At 36.3% G+C, this 20,751-nt stretch overlaps 1 protein-coding gene across 1 annotated transcript in view; it reads right to left on the reverse strand.

Annotated features, from left to right (window-relative positions):
• Positions 1-20,184, reverse strand: part of LOC147528474 (uncharacterized) — a 39,084-nt gene extending 18,900 nt beyond the window's left edge. The window contains exon 1 of the mRNA XM_086612820.1: positions 20,147-20,184. Coding sequence (XP_086468946.1) covers positions 20,147-20,184 — 38 coding nt within the window. The remainder of the gene's footprint in view (positions 1-20,146) is intronic.
• Between the last annotated feature and the right edge of the window lie 567 nt (positions 20,185-20,751).

The raw sequence follows: 20,751 nt of genomic DNA on the forward strand, positions 1-20,751 counted from the left end.
TGTAGTACCATGTGCTAAGCAAGCTGTGATAGTCACTAACCCTTTGAGGTGCCTAGCAACCTTCAGTAGCATTCAGTGCAAAGAGAAGATTTTCAGCACTCTACAGAATTAAATTCCTAATGAAAGTGTTTACTCAGAATCAATCCTAGCAGCCCTCAATGCTGCCTGAAATCAGGTAGACAGAAGCATACTTAGCACAAAAGTAGAGCAAGTCCTTAGCTACTTAGTGCAATCACAGTGTCAAAACCAACTTAATTTAAAAATGAAATCTCTGTATTAAAAATAATGTCAGTTTTATAGAAGTTCCAGTAGACTGGTCACCAAACTGGGAATCGGAAGATCAAAGTTCTGAATTTCATCATGCCTTTCTGATATTGCATTTTAACTATATTATTATATTCATATATGAATACCTATACTAATTCTATACATGTACATCCAATTCATATTTATCTTCAACACATATATCATATAAGCAACTATTAATTTAACAAGCAAACATAATCAATGGAGTTTGAAACAATGAAAAAATTGAAAACCAAGTTTCAGCAAGTTAATGACATCTGTGTTACTCCCATCAGGAATATCTAGTCATAGGAAGTTGGATGCAAAATTAAACACAAATGCTCCCAGTGGCTCCTATTAGACCATATTGGGATCCATCCATCATCTTAAGGACGCAAAACCACAAGATTAAATTTGGGTGTAAAATACTCTCTTGGATTTCTTGATCCTGTGATATAAAGCGAGATGAAGACAAAGCAAGTAAGGTCCAGAGAAATACAGTGATGGACCAAGCCTCCTAATTTCAGTTGAAAAAAACAATTTGTTAAAGTTAAGAACAAAGGTAATCTGCTAGCCAAAACCAGCAAGCATTTACTTCTTCTTTAGTAATAAGAATCTTGTCCACAATAAATGATGTTGTGTGGGCAACGGCATCTGTGACAACCGTTCTCACCTACTGGTTATTGGTCTGCTGGAGAGGTATTAATTCCAACTGTAACACTAATAGAATAATTATCATCCTTGGGTTATACATACATTATGTTGGCAACCCATCCCCTAATACTTCATGCAGCAATGCTGCTTTATAACCAAAATATGCTTTTCTATGATTTTCTTTATTTTTGTATGTGGCATATATATATATATAAATTAAACTGTAAAATACCAACAGCAACTTAAAGTTGTGAGACACAGAAGACTTAAAAGAAAAAAAAAAGAAATAAAAGAGTACTTTTTTCATTTCAATAGCTTTAGATTGGCTATTCTTCACTGTAACTGGCCAAATATAGTTACGACTTCAACTGTTCCAGATGGTCAGTCATCAGCTGCCATGAAATGCCTGACCTGATGATAACAGGCACTGTGAGTTCCATGAAAAAAAACAGTGAAATTTGGGCCATAGTAATGTCATGAATATAGTGCTTCCATACAGCAGCGTATTGGAGTATCACAGAATCCCAGAACGGCTGAAGTTGGAAGGGACCTCTGGAGGTCACCTGGTTCAAACCTCCTGCTCGAGCCCCAGGTCGCAATGGCCTCCAGCCCTGCACTGTTGCGTGGAGTTGTTCCTCATGTCCAAGTGCAGGACTTTGTGCTTCTCCCTGTGAACTTTGCAAGGCTCCTCTCAGCCCATTTCTCCAGCCTTTCCAGGTCCCTCTGGATGACAGCACAACACTCTGAATATGCATACATAGCATATTCTTGGGTCACTTGTTTCATACACTGCTAATTTTGTTTCTTCTCTTGTTTTTTTCCATGAAATACGAAAAATATTAACACTTTGTCCTTCTGTCGCAATTTACCGAATAGATAATACATACATAGTGATTTTTTTTGGCAGACACTGAATGTGTTGTTTCTTTCTGGAAAGTATCTATGACATTACAGATGCTGTTACAGCAAAAACCACTGCATCTTAGGCCCATTAGTCTCACAATGAATACTCTTCGAGTGAACACATAAAATCATGGTCATATAAAAAAGTGATAAATTAAATATCTGTAATCTTAACTTGGTGCTATACTGCAAGTCTAGCGGTCTTAAGGGCTGAATTATAGTCAAAGACTTTTTTCTTTGTTTTTGCTGGTTGGTCAGTTGAGATTTTTTATAAAAGAAATTAACTAAAGCTTTTTATTTTTAACTTCTGATTTTGATTACCCAGTGATGGGAACCTTATGGCCTGAACTTCAGGGTTACTGAACAACCAGTGAGTTCAGTTACATATCATCAGCATGCTGTAAATTCAGACTTTGCAGGAATTTAAACTTAGTTACTTCTACACCAACACATCCAACACAGACCATTAAAAAAAATGTAGAGCAATCCACTCTTTTTAAAAAAGATTATATATTTTTAACCAACTTCCAAGAAGTTTCATGACTGCAATTCGCAAACATCCATAAAATATTTCATGAATGGAATTCTACAGAACTGCTAGGTTTTATTATGCTGTTACCCACATTATTTTGCGTTTAAATTAACAGAAAATTAAATAAAGCAGGTATGAAACTTTAAATAATTTTAAAACTTTTAACTTTAAAATAAATATCCATTCCTAATACAGATGTACTGAGTCTCATTTATGCTGCATTAACGGCAGTCTCACTGAGAAGAAATTCTGTAGAAGAATGTTTTAAAGTTAAATGACAAAAATACAAATTTCTCTCAAGTTGAGCAACTTTTTGCCTTTAGGGCAGAGGCAGGCCAAATAATTGTCCCTTGCCTCAGTTTTTTTCCTCTGACAAGAAATGATTGTCTCTGAGGAGGAGACACTGTCAATCACCACAGCCTTGATCATGTCTATGGGTGCACCTGAAGGAATATTGGATTCAAAGCAAAAAACAGTAACTAAAACCAGGATCTTCAGAGACGAAAGAGTAATTAGAATATCTTATGAAGACAGAGTAGTCCAACATGGCTAAATAAAAGATGGGATTTTATGAATACCTGAAGATTACAGATCTTGAGGGAGAAAATCTTTATTTAGTATGGTATAGGGAGAATGAAATTCCAAGAAAATAGCGATAATGTTAAATGAAGGTATTAAGGTGAATACTAGCAAAACATTTCACGAGACTGAAATCTTTCCAACAGAGACATAATTCTGAAAGGTGAAAACATTTGGAAATAGAGTAGACAAAACACGACACAGCAAGAAACAATTGTGCACCGATCACACAGAAAGCTAAATCATCTATATTTGCCTTTTTTGTCTTTGAGATTACTTCTTCTAGATAATCTGGAGCACCACTACAGTTTAACACCTCTTTCTTTTTTCTCCCTTCCTCTTCCTTTTAAAAGGGCTATCAAACTAGATGTGACCCATTTCCCTTCCTTTTCATTCCGCTTTAAAGGACTTATTTGCATAATCACTATGTTTACCCTAATGTTTTCATATTTAATTCTTTGTATCTGAAAACCTATTTTAAGCAACATCTGGACACAGCGTTCAACATAACTCCTTTATAATGTAGCTTTCTGTAGCCACATGATTTTTATAAGGTCACCTATCACAATAGTATCTCAGTGACCTTATAAAAAACCAGATAGATGGATGAAGAAAGATTGGGGCTGGAGAAAAATGCTAAATATCATGACTGTTTACCACATCCCTATATCCACATACAGAGCTCATTCACAAAGAGTAGACTAAGGCTCTTTCAAAATGAGTGAAAAGATTGAAATTGAAAAGATTTAATGCTAACAAAGGTCTAGAAAGTAGGACTCAAAAGCTTTTGATGCCAGAAGAAAATAACTACTTATCTCTCCTTGTTTCAAAAAAATCAAAACAGTTTGCTTTTTCTGGGAAACCGTATTTTAAATACCAGAAATATCTGCTATCTGTAAATCTTTGTTGAAATGCTCTATGTCTGCTAAAGGAGAAGTTGGTGAATTTCTAGAATTTTTTTTAAGTCATATTCGTATTTTTTTTAATACACCTTCAGAAGTCAAAGGCAAAGGGAGAAAAAATACAAAGATAGTCACCAGTATCCTAATAGTGTATTTTCCATCAAGAGTTGCTAATATTTAAATTATCAACTAATGATATCTCTTTTGAAACTCTTACAAAATGCTTATACTATCATTTTTTTAATACAAAAAAAATTTTCTACTTTCAAAGTCTCTTGCTAAAGCATCTGAAATACAAGATTTTTATATCTCAGTTCCCTCAACACTCTTACTATTACACTCACTCTTAACAAACAGGAATTTAATGTCATTCAGCAAAATGCCAAAGATTTTGGTCTCAATAAAACAAATTAAAAATCAGATAATATTAAAAATCATTTTCACATTTTATTCAGTTTGTCTAACTTTCATTTTACTTGTGGTCAGTAATAAAATAGTTGATTTGGGGTTTATCCAAGAGCCTCTACTGCCTTTTGGTGGGGTATGCGCAACAGAAATATTTATATATATGTAGCCAGTCATTTGACTTGATGGTATTTGGTGTGTAAAAGTAGGATCTTTAAAGGATGTATGAAATCTGTTCACTTTTGTTTCTGCATACACAATAAAACGTGATGCATAATTTAATATTTTAGTTTTTTAAAAATATCAGGAGCTTTTATCATCCCTCTCATTTCAACTCCAGGAAAATAATGAAAGTATGATTTAAACTGATCTATTTCTCTCCCTCTCTCCCTCATACTTTACTAAATTGATCTTAATTGCTACATAATCTGGTGAAAATCAACAATTGGCAGACTGCACTCAAGACACACTTGAGAATGGAATTGCAGAGGTTTTGCAGATCTGGGACTGAGCTGCATAGTGTACATGTGGGGAAGAAGATGTGATAGCAAGAGTTTACCATAATAAGAAAGTGAAAAAAATAAAGTGTAGTGCAACAAAGTCATGGCTGACTGACACTTTGTGTCACAGGAACCCGCATGGAGCAGGAACTCTGCAGGGAACAATTTACAAAAAGTTCTTGGAATCAAATCTATCTGTGTATCCCTGAAAAGCTATCTGTACTGAACCAAGTTTGGAAAAACACATCACACAGAATACTACCAAAGTATTACTAGTCTCCATTAAATACTAATCTTATTTAAATTCTAAGGAGATTTTAGAGTTTGGGTTTGCTCATTTGTAACACATTGAAAAGAAACTTTGAAATTAAAAGTAATTTCAAGCAGGAAAAAAAAAAAAAAACTGACTACAATATTTGTAGTTCTTTCTGATAAACGTGAAGAAACGTTTCTTAAAAATTTAAACTAGTCACAGAATTTGACATGGAATTAGTAAATGTTTTATTCAGCTCTGATCTGTAAATTTTTTAGTTTAGAGAAGAAGGGAGAGAACAGTGAAATACTGTTGTCCAGTTGTAGCATGTACCTGTTAATGACATTGCAATCAAAGCAGAAGCATTCACTTACTCTTTCAAAAATACATTCTGACATACTAGGCTAGATGAGCTATTCTGTCACATGATAACCTTTATGTTGTTTCTTCCAGTGAGCTTCTGAAAATCTGCAAGTCAAAAACTTAAAAGAAAATACAACAATCTTTAAAGATGTCAGTTATCTGTCCTGATAGTTTCCATGTCTAATACAACAACGAAACCTGATGCATCTACAAGATGCACTTGTACTTTTGTGGAAAGTACACTAAGGCAGAATTAATGTGAGAGCTCATATTAAGAGAAACCATACTCTACCTGAAGATGTAGAGGATGGATAAGATAAGGCAGACTACTGTAGTCAAGCAGAATTTGGTGGTTTTCTTGTCCTGGTAGTTCACATAACCCTTACCACCTCTTGGAATAGGTATTGTGAGATAAGTGAATGATTGCTTCAGGAAAAAAAAAATTATTTAGCCTAACTTGTCTCAAAGGCTCAGTCATTTGTCAGGGAAAGTTAAATAAGAAATTATTTTTTGGAAAATGCTGTATTTTATTCTAGGAAAAAAAATTTCCTTTCTTTACAGAACATGGAGAACACTTCCAAAAGCTGTTTTACACTAAGTCCCAACTTGGTAGTCTTTTTTTTTTTTTGATCAAGTGACCCTCAGCGTAGTCAGACAGCCAGTCCTCAGAGCAAAATACGTGAGTGGCAAAACTAGAGTCACAATTCAAACCTAGCCTTGCTCTAATAGACATAAGGAGCCAAACAAGAACCACAGCAACAGAGCACCCTGCACTTGGATCCTTCTGCTGTCATGTCCTGGGTCCAGGAACTCAACTCCTGCCAGGAGTTGAAGGATATCAACAATAATTGCCATTGATGGTATGCTTACTGTTAGACTGGTCAGCCATACCAAAATACTGAATATATTTATCTTTACCATACACCCACAAAACAGAGAAATTATGTGATTCTACTAAGGAACGTAGAGAAAATAATATATTTTTAAAATCACAGATTTTTTTTTTTCAGTGAAAAAGGGAAGTGAACTCTAATTTATTGATTCTAGAAACAAACAATCTAAACCCAGAACCATATCATCAAATGCCACTACTTATTTCGTCTCTTGGATTCTGAGATACTTAAGGACCGAGTGAACGGAAATATCCTGAAGTTCAACAAGTGTAAATGTCTGCAACCACCATGGCTCAGTCCAGGCTGAGATCTGACAGGTTGAGTAGCAGCCCTGAGGGAAAGAAACTGGAAGTCATACTGGATGCCAAGCTGAACACAAGCACTTTCACTGAGCACCACATACTAGATTGAGTTAGGAGCACAACAGCCAGCACATCCAGGGAAGTTATTAATTGTCCTTTTCTACCTGGCACTACTGAGGCTGGACCTAAAACACTAGGTTGAGTTTTGGGCCCCAGATTTCAAGAAAGATGTGGAGAAATTGAAGAGGGCTCAGGGTCAGGGTCCAGAGAACATTTCTAGGAGGAGGGGTTGAGGGAGTAGAGCTTCTCTTCTAGCAGAGAGAAGCTTCATGTTGTGGAACATCTGTTCTTGAAAGATTTCACAACTGAACTAGGCAAAGCAAGGTCTGATTTGATGCAGTGCTGGTGATAGCCCTACTTTGGGTGGACAAATGGTCTTGATGATTTCTAATGGTCCTTTCCAACAAATATGTTTCTGATTCTATGAAGTTAGAACAGTGGAAACACATGCACAAACATAGTCACAAATATTTTCTCTTAAATACAGAACAAAATAGATTAATAACTTAAACTACGCAAAAATTAAATAAGTAGAAATGTAATGATTTTAGGTAGTTTGAAGGGTCTTTTTAGGCACTCTGGTTCAAAAAAAAGGTCCAAAAATCTCAGAAAAAAAAAAAATTAGCTTTTTGTTATATAATCTTTCAACTTACAGAAACAGATACAGGCAGGGAAAAAAAAATGTTTTAATGCTTTTACAGAGGAATGGATCTACTTTTATAGATGTCATAAACTAAATTTTATATGCGATATAATCCAGTATGATGCACAATAATTAGAAGTTAAAAAATAACAACCACTATTTGGAAATAACAGAATGCTTAGTTCTAAACCCATTTTTATTTGTTTAATAATCTTTCCCCAGGGCCTAAAAGGTGCTGAACAACTACAGCCTCTAATGACTTTGTAATCCAATTTTGCACTTGGCTTATTATAGCAACTTGCATTTCTCCTCTATGGCTCAATCCTGCATGGTAGAGAGATCTAGTCCTGATCCAGTCAAGCATCCTGACTCCTGCAGGCTGCATCCAGATCACAGAGTCTCTAGGTATTTCCTTTTCAGTAAGAATGACAAAAGAAGTGAGTAGAAGAAAGAGTCTTAATGCTTCCTAACATAAAAGCTGAAAAAGGCTTATGTAAAGAAGGTAGCAAGATGTACAGATTCCAATAAATTGTTTTCCTTATGGATCAAGGCATTGTCTGAGTTGGAACTGTAACTAAATAACAATTCCCTTCCTGGGAATCTTCTTGGATATACCTTCTCCAGCTGAAGATGTTTAACAACTGCTCAGTCTAACTTTTAATTCACTCCTATCTGCATTGCCAAGCCATGCACAATAAAATAATTTGAATTTTCAAGCTTCGTTATTCATATGGGTATGAGTTTTATGGTCAAGAACTAATTATACCTTTTAATATACTTTTTTTCTTTTATAAATATATTTAAGTTACCATTATTTTAAGTGTATATTTTGTTTCTTTCTCCATTTGTTACTAACATTAAGATTCTAGCCAAATAATGATATATAATATCGACAACACGTGTAAGAGCAGTATTAAATTTTGCTGCACTTATACTGCCCTACAGAGAAACAAGCATGAAATGTTTGCCTTTTAGGAAAAGACCACCATTTAACATCGATATCTCTGAGTTACTGCATCTTGATGACTCCAGAACTCCTTCAGTCCATTTTATATGTACAATCACTCAGAACACTAGTAGAAGCTACGGAAAAAAAAAAAAGTATTACAGAAAATAGCATTTTTTTCCTAAGAATTAACACGGTGTTAAATGCCTTTGGAGGAGGAGGGAGGAAAGCAGGAAACGGTTCTTTTAATGTATCAGAGCTCTGTATTTGGACTTAGATAGGATCAAACGCATCCATATGAACAATGAGAACAATTACTCAATGACTTTTAATTTAACTTTCTTGGCCAGCTCTGGGACACTGCAAAAGAAACCCAGCTGTTTCTTGATTGCACATTTGGTATTAAATGGTGTTATATTTTGCTCAGTGCAAAGCAGAGACTTACTAACACAGCAAGTCGGTTACTATGCATTTTCTCTGTAATACCCTGATCTTAGCAAAATTAAAGTAGATTTTATAAAAGAATCAGGTAAGGGATGAAGATAAAACATGCTATAAGAATGCTGTACGTTGCACTCTAATACATTCTTACACAGCAGGACTGGACCTAGGATACTTGGGTTGTGTATATACAGATTGGATCTAACAAGAAAAGCAATTGCACAGTTAAGCTAAACTACATTTATCAGTTCTATTTAATAAGTGTTTTCATAGCCTGTACCATAGCACTGCAAAGTGATCATTCATTTTCTAGTCTATTCAAACACACTGACATATAATCTAGCAACATAATCTTTGAAAAGGCAGACATAAAAGCAAACTGCACTAATTCTTTTTTATTTGAAAGACAGGTCTGATGAAATATATGATTGACTTTATGTTACGGGTCAACATTTGTTAATGGCATTCCAGGAGCTGAAGACTGTGAGAACAGCAGCTATTGAGATTCTTCAACAAAGGCAGACTATGTATGTAAACTTGTTCAAATACAGGTTTAGTTGTCTTCCCCAAAGAACTGATGTTTGAGAACTTCAGTTTATACCCTCTGCCATCACAGATACTGGTGGTAGCTAATTCCCATGCCTTCTGGAATACTGGAGATAAAGAAACTAGAAATACAAACTCTGTAAAATTTAAATTGAGGATTCCTTGTCCCAAGGCATTAATACTGTGTATGTTTGTTCTCTGAAGAGAACTGAACCCAGATCATCACTTTTTGCTTTTAGTCGTGGCGCATAACGACTGTCTTATTTACTCACATCTCATTCATATTTTTTCAAGAAAAATAAAACTAACTAGGAATAGCAACTTACACTGTTTGGGTAAGTTTATTGGTAGCACGAGGCAAATTACAATGATCTTTAAAAATAAATTTATATTTTTAAAATATGTTTTTTAATTTTAGTTCTTTCAAAACATTGCAGATTAGGATTTTAAAAATATGTACATATTTCTGCTTTGGCAACAACTTTTTGAGGGATGAGAAATGTTCAATTTATTTTATTTTCCATCTGGTAGGAGGAGCTTACTTCTTTCTAAAGAAGACTGGTGTGTTGATCACATTTCAACACAAGAATGTATCACTAATTAGGGTCAGCATTTTCCTTTCACTTTTGTTGTATTTAGGCAATGCTTGTTCTGAAGAACATTCTAGTTTTTCACCCATATTTAGAAAACGTATTGTGTACCATGGTGAGATAGTCTGATTCCTGCCAGATATGAACAAAAAGGCAATACAACGTTGGACAATTTTAGTCATAATGATTCCATTCAGTGGAATCACAGTTACCCAATGCTCTGTTTTCACAGCATTCTGGAGTTGTGGTAGGATACTAATTTCTTGGCATTGCAGCACAATTATTTTCATCTATAGACTCAGAGGGTGGAGGGAAACCTGCCATACTAAAATTCAAAGCAGTCCTTCAGCTTTCTACTCTCAGTCCACTGTTGCCCATACACTATTACTGTCATAGTGGAACAACTCAGTTATTACAGAAGAGGCAAATCAGATAGATTTGAAAAATCAATGAACGCCGTCAAGGATTTTTGGATGAAGAGTAAAGGAAGGAAGTATAGGGTGTAGGAGACTCATGTCTGAAGTAGATCTGCTTTCTGGAATGTAAACCAAAGCAAAATGCAAAAAAGAGTACTATCTTGTTCTTTCCATCAACTGGCGCTTATGCAGACATTTCTTAACCTAACACCCACCACAAAAATAACGAAAAATACAGTGTGTTTGGGAGATAGAGTGTCAATTATTTTTTTTAAATTTCTAGGCAGTCACGGCTGTGACTCATCCAATTTACTCAGTTTAATAAAATATGACCCCATGGGAGCAGCCTGTTGCAAAATTCACCATAACTATCTTCTGCCTGCAATGTGAGAAATTAATTCTGAACATGTGGAAAATATCTCCTGTATTTGGTTCATTAACTGCTGAGATATCTCTATATAACTTTTACTCTTATCACTCTGGCAACATGAAATTTAAGCAATGCACAAACTTTGATAAGGATCTCTGAATTAATGTAAACTTTATCCAGGACTTTTAAAAAAGGATGAAGTAATGCTAAGGGGGAAAAAAAAAAAAAAAAAGGAATAACAAACCGAATAACTATGAGATCAATAAACAATTAAGCAATTTGCCAAAGCTATTCAAAGCACCTTTCAAAACAAAAAGACAAAGACTCTGTGTTAAACACAATTCTTAAAAGACACTTAATGTGCCAAGCAAAAGCAAGCACACTGGTGATATCGATTTAGGTGTCTTAATTGTGTTGTTACCTCTACAGACAACTCCAAGGAACAAAAAAAAAAAAAAAAAGAGAAAAAGGAGGAAGGAACCTAGCACTACGTTTTTTCCCTACCAGATGTCAAATTGAATTTTGTTTTACTGAATTTGAGATTTATAAACAGTGATTCATGTATAGGAACAGTAACACTGGAAACTGTGATAGGAACCTTAAATTCAGCCAAAGATCTGCTCTTGAAAATCCCTTCTCAAACAAACAGTTTCTACTCATCACAGTATTTCTAATTCAGCAGGAGACATGCCTTCCTATGCAAACTGATGTCAACTGACAACATGAGAAATCGAGACATCATCAAGCCCTTTGGTTGTGCTGGGATGTTCCTAGGGGTTGATTGGCCACAGTAAACTGTCCTTAGCTGTGAATTTCACTTTCCGCCTGAGTATCTGAATCTCTTGACCTCTGAGTCACATTTCGAAGTCCACATACTCTCCCAGGCACTTTATCTGTTCATTTGCAGAGGAGGGAGGAGATAAGTGTCTGCATAAGTAGAGGGTAGCTTGAAAGGAGATGATTGGATACCAGAGAATTCATTACCATTTCAAAAACAATACATAATGCCACTTGCTGACTTTACACCTTTCCATACAGGTTTGCAATGACCAGATAAGCAAATTCAACATAAGAGAAGCAAAGCAAGTATGGTCGTGACTAAACACCTCCCACAAAAGTTAAGGTTAGGTGCATCAGGTCCTAGCCCTTAACGCAGCCAAAATTCTTACAGCCACTGGCAGACATATATTACACTTGGCAATTATCAGTCTAGAACTTTGACACTGAGTTTCTCCTAACCTTCTATAAAGACAAAGTAAAGAAATTAGTTCCTTGGGTTCAAAGAAAAAAAGAAATCTATACGTTCATGGGGCACTATAGAAACCTTTCATTCAGCAGTGGGAAGCGGTTCATCTACTAAATGTGCAACAAATTGACACTTCAAGAAGTCAAACGGAAGCAACCAAAGTTTTTAATTGTGACAAAAGAACTTCATAGCTTTAAAGCTTGTGAACTACTGCAACATTGACAGAGTAAGTAGAATTTCACAGTGTCAAGGGAAAAAAAAGAGCATGGGCACTGTGTTTATCAGCCATTCCAGTGTATAAATTGAAAATAAATGACTAAAAATTTCAGTGTAAAATGTGTAGAAAGCCTGAGTAAGTTTTATTTGAATACTCCTTATTCTCTTGGTTAGAGCTAGAATATCAATGTGATATTTGAATAAACTCATGTTTGCAAGTATTTACTGTTAAGAGTAGGAATTGGCAGGCTTGTGATCTTGCTTAACTTTAAGGAAGAAATTTTTTGTTTACTTGTTCAAATAAATCCATACCTGAGGTGAAATAAGTCAGGAGGAAAAAAACCCCTAAGAGTCTGAACATACAACAGTTAGTGGTGTCATGAAATTGCTGGCAGATCCGGAAAAACCTTTCTTAAGAATGGAAGGATAAGGAAGATGTTTTTGACTGTCTCTAAATTGTTTCATTACTGGAATGTTTAAGGATAAAAGATGTACATGTTCTTTTGTCTTCCTCTCTTACTCTGCACTGAAACACTGTGTATTGTAATACTGATTGCAATAAAAATTGTGCTTACAAAATGCATTTTATTCAAGGACCTTTCACGCAACTGAAAGCTTAAGTTCACAAAACCTCTTCTTAAATGCCATTCCCACTTCTTAAATTACGTTAAACTGGTTTTGATGTCTGAACTTTTACAATAGAGAGTTCTGGCTGCATTAATTGTGGAAGGATCTGTCCTGCCATAAGCAAAGTAATTTCTCTTAAGTTACAGAGAGGTAAAACGGCGCACATAGAGCCTGTTGATTTGCTTCAGACAAGGAGTCAGAGGCCACACAAAAACCAAAGTCAAGGAATCTCTAGTGGTGACCACTACAGTAGACAAGACTATCCATTGTACTATATTTAAATGTCTCTCTTAATGGCATTTTCCCTTTAAAAGCTATCATTTGAAATGGTAGAGGGGGAAAGATGTGACACAAGATCTGATATTTTTTCTTGCTTTTGGGAGGTGGGGGATATTTTTATTACTTGCTTTGAAAAAAAATAGTGTTTCTTAAACCTTTTTCAAAGCAGTTGTTTTTTTTTTACCTAGCTGCCATATAGTCAATGCTATAATTCTTCTGAGATCTACACAACTAACGTGTGAAGATTTCTATCTTCCTCCTACACAGAGAGATGTATGCAAGCAGGTGTTTTGCTAAATATATAAAAATTACTATTTCCCTCTTATTTTTCTATAATGCAACCACCTGTGCAAAGAATCATCACTCTAATATGTCGTAAGGCCAAATGCACTCCAAAACTTCCAAGGGCAACCTACCCTCTTAAACACACACACATACACTTATATGAATAGATAGCTTTAGTAGTGGAAGTAGTTCAACTCATACCAGTGAAATAAATCTGACAGCTCCTCTAGTACATTTTTCCCTCAATACAGAATTTACTTTAGTTTCACTGAGGCGTCATTCTGGTTCATAGCTCCATCTGCATGGAAAAGCTGGCAAGAACAGTATCATATCTTGCAAGTTTTTAACTTTTCATTAAAAAGAGCTAGAGAAATGCTCGGAAACAGGCAACTGTTAGCTTTCATCCAGTCCGCAGACATCTCTCTCAGTTGCCATGATAGTTCAATGATAGTTGTAGTCTTCAAGAGACCTCTGGCACCAAAGGTCTCTTTGGAAGCTTTGCACACACACACACAAAAAAAAAGCACTTCTGAACTCTACTGCCACTGGGAGAGGATGAGATACTGACAGACAAGATCCATAAGGAACTCTAGTCAAGGAGTCAGGAGAAGCCCAGCCAAAGCCAGTTTTCCTAGTAAGCAAACGGAATCCATGTTGGCTTTCTGTAGTAATCTAGCTGGTCCCATGGTAGGTCAATGGTTTTTGGAAGTGGTTGCATGAACCTCTGACAAGGGAATCTGGGGAAGGGACTGGGAGAGAGAAACCACCCCAGATGGCATCTGCTATACAGAGGTCTTGTTTTGCCAGCTTCCGTATGGTCACCTAATGTAATACACTGATGGGACGATGATGCAAAATGGAATGATGATGCTTAATTCATTTCTTATTTGATTTGAAATGTAAGGAATGAAACACCACATAAAGTGCGTGCAAGAAAATTACGCGTATGTAAGAGACAGGTGCTTCATGAAACTACAAAACACTGGAGGAGCTGAGAGTACAAATAAAAACATGATAAGAAATTATCCTAGATGATCAGTTTGGTAGGATTCCAATAGTAAGGGAAGTTACTGACTTCTGTGGGAGCCGTAAGGGAGCAGTAAGGGACATATAACCTTCTTCCTTAAAAATCCATGACCACACTATACGGAACACACGGGTGGAATAACAAGTGAGGATTAAGGTAGGGTATGAATTTTCAAAATGCTGGTTGCTACATTGACTACCCAGACAGACATTTGTAGTCATTATTAACTGTGCATTTATATAATCATAGAATCATAGAATGGCATAGGCTGGAAGGGACCTTAGAGATCATCAAATCCAACCTCCCTGTCATGGGCAGGGACGCCTCTCAACTAGACCAGGCTACTCAAGGCTCCGTCCAACCTGGCCTTAAACACCTCCAGGGAGGGGGCACCCACAACTTCTCTGAGCAATTTATTCCAAAGTCTTGCCACCCTCGTACTGAAGAATTTCTTCCTAAAATCTAATATAAATCTGTTCTCCTTCAACTTAAACCCATTTCCCCTTGTCCTATCAGTGGACACTCTTGTAAAAAGTCCCTCCCCAGCTTTCCTGTAGGTTCCCTTCAGGTATTGGAAGGCAGCTATTAGTTCCTCCCGAAGTCTTCTCTTTTCAAGGCTGATACAACCTAACATGCAGTAGCTATACCAGCACTCTTAGTGCAAGCTCAGTGCAGGTTAGCGTGTGATACTCGTGCCATCCATATTGTTTTCTCCTATAAGCAAGCATATGAGATAGCCTTACTTTTGCAGGGACTGTAAAAATGAATTAAGCTATCTCCAAAGCCAGGGTACAAAAGTAATAATAATATAGAACAGAATAACAAAGTCAGAAGTATAACTCTGTTTCTAACCTCATCCTAAAATTCCTAAAATTAGGAATATTTGAGAGGTCAGCAGGCTTTCTGTGGTCCCTTCAGTATTTAAAAGGGGTGACTGCCACCGCAAAAGATTCAGATTCCCACTATCTTGTATACAGCCATTTCCACCTATGTTAGGAGAGCACAAAATACTACACTTTCAATTTTGTACTGTCTGAATTCCAGTGTCACTCAGTGATAAATGACAATACAACCCACAAGGAGAATCAGGCCTATTAAGTCTTCGTTTTCCTTTGGACACACTGACACAGTAACTCTGAACAACATCTCATGAAGCCACATTACTAGAAGATGTCCTACTATCTTGAGTGACAACCTAAACAGTAATGAGGAGACAATTAAATTGAGTATCAAAGAATATACCACTGTTTTACATTTTTTGTTAGCTGTAGTTGATACATACAGCATGGGTGGAGTGCAGTAAGTGATGGAAGGAAGGTTAAAGGTGAAAAAGAAAGTATGATTGTTACAGCCTGTCACTTCAAAACATGCCTCTTGCACACCAGTACTGCTGAAGCCTCAGAGACAGAGAATGCACTCACTCTGGAAGCACTAATTAGGTCAAGATCTTCTAAGAACTTGCAATTTTGGTGAGTTTTTCAGAAAAGGTGAAAGAAATAAGGACTGGATATCTCAGGACATAGAATCTGTTGACAATTATAGTTGATAGCAATTGAATATCGTTACCTCCGAATGAATGCCCTTCGCTACCTCAGAGAGTAGTTTCTCCCAGTCCATGACCTCTCAGGCTAACTACATTCAGCGGTAATAAAGAAATTGCTTACTACTCCAGGAAGGCTCTTGAATGCAGGATACACATTTTACACAAAAAATGTACTTGGACTATGAAACAGGCTATGAAACTCAAAACTAACCAGAGCAAGTGACCACCAACCTCACCTGTAAGTATGAAATATGTATCTTTGTTTTAGATTTTCCACCAGTAACTTTTTCAGAAGAGTTTAGAACAAACCGCGTCCAAGAAATCAGGTGAAGAGTAACTAGAAAAACAGGAAGACAGCCCACTGACACTGCACACAATTGCAACCTACACTACCAAAGCTCTTATGCAGAGACTCAGGATCAAGCTTACTTTGTACTTTCCTCTTCCCTGTCTTCCCAAACCAAGTATATGCATTAGCAAAAGAAGTGAACAAGTAAAATCAAGTCCACAAATCAAGTTATTTTATGAAAACAGAAAAATAAATTTCTAGTCGAAAATGCTTAATAACCATGCACAGCAAGACAAAAATGTGAACAGAGCAACGTTTAGTGGCCTGTAAGCAGAGAGTAACAGAAAGAAGGATATACCAACTTTGACACCTCTATATTTAGTCAATCTCAGACTTGGAAAGAAGCCTGGTACCAAGACCAACTATCGCAGAAGTTCATATCTGGATTCATATCTGGAAGCCTAAGCTAGAAAAAAGCTCTGAGACAATACATTTTGGCTTGCTTTGATTTATCACTCTGCATGCTGGTCTTATTTATCATATTGCCAATACTTAACTGTTGCAAGGAAAAAACTTCTCAATTCATGTGATTTAAATCACATCACTATAAACAACAACATTTAATTAACTGACACTCACTGCCAGCTCAGAATCAGCAATACAACAGATAAACCACAATACTAGATATTTACAAAATGACAAGTAACACCGAAAAACTTTTAAATACCCCTATAGAATTAATTGCTCAAAGTAATATCACCCAGATACCTTCACAGGCCATGTGGGTTATGAGCACATCCCCACTTTTGGGAATGCAGGCCCTCTTCCTTGCTCCCTCCACCTCTCGAGACATGAGTGGTCCAGCTTTGTGTGGTCCCATGCTATCTGCTAATGCACAGGCTAGAAGAAGCACTCACAGTTCCCACGTGCTCTCACATAGCGTGGGTCACATAGCTTGTTGCACACTGTGTGGTCACTCCACTAGCTGGATGCTGCTTCTTCACCGTATCCCGTGCACAGGCAGCTTGGTCAGACTGAGCCAAAGGTTGCAATAACATGGGGCAATGCCTGGTAGTGTCAAACAATTTTTTTTCCCTCTGTTTCTCTCACCTGCCCAGCCACTCATGCTTGAAAAGCTTCATTTTTCTTTTATACTTCTTTTCGAGCTTTGTTTCAGAAGTTTTTCAAGTTTGTTTGTTTGTAAAAAGTTATGATATCTGTATAATCCATTCAAACTTACTTCCCCACAATACTTATTTTTGAATATCTGTCCAGCACTTCTAAACTACTTAAATATCTAAGCAGTTCAAAGTTTAAGTGCACTGTATTTGCCTCGTAACTTCTATCTACAAATACTGCAGTATCACTAAAGAGTTAAATTGTTTGCTTGATAGAAAATACTTCCCATAATACCATACTACTGCTATTAAACATTTCCCCTGCCTTAGTTGTCTATCAGCTGAACCCTGTGTTGGATTTTCTGTTATTTTGCCTAAAATGTACATCAAAATAAATGGTCGATGATTACCAAGCTCATTGCGTTTGCATCATTGCAATGTGAAAAGTATAACAAGACTGTTGATTTAGAAATATTTATATCTAATAGTTGTTCTCCAATATCCTTCCACTGGCTTTTTCTTTTGACAATAAGAACTTTTAATCATGATTTTTCCAGAGACAAATAGAAATATTAATTGAGTAATTCCATCGGTTTTGCATCACTACTGCCATTAACTGTGCATAGGATGTCTCCAATAAAAGCAGCAGCAAGAACAGCAATAGTCCGTCATTTCTAGTATATTCTAATCCCATCACACTACCTCAACATTTCTCTCCTATGAGATCAATTGTATTCATTTTATACCTGATTTTTTAGAGTGGTTGTTATTTGATTTCCCCCTTTTATTTTTTTTTACCTACTATATAGTAGTTTGTTTTGATTTTGGTTTAATGCTTAAATTTTGGCTTGATTTTCCCTTGTATTAAAAGACAGACTCATAGTCAAATGTGAACTCTGTTATAACTTGGGTTTTTCTCTGGCAAAACATTTTATTCCTAGAAACTATCCAGTTTATTTTCACTGCCTTCTGTTTACACGTTCTCTCCCATCAATTTTTCTCATAATTTTCCTCAGGTTTAGAAGATAGGCCTTTCTGAAGCAGCATCATTGGCTGCATTTTATCTTGTATTTGCTGTAGGCAATTATCATCTTTCTTTGCAAAAAAAATAATCTTACCTAAATGATACTTTACATCAGATATGATACCTTTTGTGATAGGAAATTATTATCTATATTTCTCTGCAACTCTTAATGACATTCTACTACTGCTGCACGAGATTTTCATATATATCCCCAAAACTAAAATTTCCCATTAAAAAATACAATTAATTTTTCCATACATTATGGAAAGTTATTTAAGGACGAAGCCACCCTCTGCTATGGTTTGATTCAGTAAATTTTAACAGATACCTCCGGGCTTTGACTTAATGTATATAACTCGATCTTCGGGGACAGACTACTGAGTGAAACGTACGTTACAGGAAGAGGGATATCATCATGAACATTCACTGAAGGTGAGGGGTTTTGACCTCTTTCCAGTTCAAAAGAGAAATTCATTATGGTTTTAATTCTTTGCACCATATACAGTCAAAATTCACACAGGCGTTAAATGCAATGAAACTCTTACGGAAGCGGTAGACACTGCACTGCATATGAGCAACTCGAAAGGCTAATGGGGTCATCATCCTTCCCCTATAGTAGTCGTGTCATCAACAACCCTAACAAAAATGAATCTCAGTTCTTTTAATGATGTAACAAATATAAAAGCTTGCCTCTGGAAAAATAATATATAACCACTTGTAGAAGGATCTGCCTGTCCAAGAAGAGCTCACAAATAGAGTACCGGCAGAGAAAATTCTTGTAAAACCGAACAGCTAAGTAAAAAACCCTTAACACAACATGTATGCCCTTTGGCAAAGAAGCTCATGGAATTTAATACATTTTTGCACACTTCATTTGAAACTTGCATGCATCAAGGGAGGGAAAACTATAGTTCCTTAACTTAACCCTTTTCTGTCTTTGTAGATCCTCTTCTGTAGGCTTTAAAAGACAAACTACAACATTTTTTTGATTAATTAATTATAACATGTCACAATATTCAGTCATTGGTATGAATAGTCAATGCACAGAGATTACACCTTCATCGAATTCTTCTAGTCTTGACTGAGAATTCAGCCCTAAAATACGACATCTTACAAAATACCTGGTTTTGTTAATAAAGACTGAGGCTTTGCTGTGGCAGTAATAAGGGCCAGAATACCTACTAACCTATCAATTATTACATTATACATTGATTAAAAAGAAGCATTAATACCTAGTATGTCATCAAGGACTGCAAAGGGAACATGGAACATTTAGAAATTCAGAAGTTTATGGCATATTAATTCAAAACGGTATTTGGATCATCTTGTATGTCTGTAAATCTAAATATTAATTCCATTATTTATTTTTGGAACTAAAACAAGTTTTGTACCTCATTTAGGAGAAGGAAAAAAAGTAAAACAAAAAAAACACAGGGCAAGATCTATCCTGCTGAAGTAATTACTAAAGCTCCAGTTGAGATTAGATGGAGCAAAACTGGGTTTAGCGTTGCACAATGACAGAAGAGAAAAGAAATAAATGTAGAAGGAATGAAATTGTTTGCATGGAAGAGTTACTATAGAATCTACCAGCTCATACATGTTGCAGTGCTGCATTAGAACAGAAAAATGGGCATTAGTGAATAAAAATCAAAACAATCCTTTTAATTAATTCTCTGTAAGACAGAATTCTCACTTATAGCAGTTTACAGAGAGACTGTCATCCCAGCCTCTTCCACTTGCCCACTAATATTTGGTTTTAGAGATTAAAAAGAAAGTAAAATGTTCGTCTGTAGCTGATGAAGACCCAACGATGATGAAACTTTCATCCCTAGCTCCCTACTTCAAATTCTGGTCAAGACAATGGAATCTGATGGGCTTCAGTAATTTGATGAGTCGGCAGGAGGAGTACCTCTCATCCTCATCCCAGCTGGCCACCTTATTCGCCATCTCAACGATGCTGGGGAAAGTTCAACGTACATGAACAGAGTAAGTAAATGCCTCGGGTCTTAAGGTAGTCTTTTCCTTAAGATCATGGCTGAGGTACAACGATAAGCAGTGTGAAGAAATCTGCACTGTTATTACTCGTGCTGCACTCCTCTCATCAAGAAACAGGCTCTTTATGTGCTTGGCTTGATTTCCCATGTAACATGGCCTATGAGTGAAAAGATTATTGGCGTGAAACTGAAGAAAAGTTGGTGAGCAAAAATAAAACGTGCCGGAGATCTGAACTACACTAACACTTTTTGAAAATTACTGCCACTAGCTTTCAGGATTAGGTCTCACCCTCAGAGCAATCATTCTTGTGTGTTATAGTGGAAAGGAAACGCACCAGCTCTTGGGCCTTCTAGAAGGCAGTTCATATTATGCTGTCCATACAAATGTGAAAGGAAACCACATCCATACTTCTGAGGATTATTCTAAAGCACAGGACTCTATGGATCCCATAGCTGCCAAATAACTGAAAACGGATCCCGCAAACACAAAGAGTATTACCAAATGCTCTGAATTGCTGCT

The sequence above is a fragment of the Tauraco erythrolophus genome, chromosome 6 (assembly GCF_009769465.1).
Source record: "Tauraco erythrolophus isolate bTauEry1 chromosome 6, bTauEry1.pri, whole genome shotgun sequence".
NCBI classification, from domain to species: Eukaryota; Metazoa; Chordata; class Aves; order Musophagiformes; family Musophagidae; genus Tauraco; species Tauraco erythrolophus.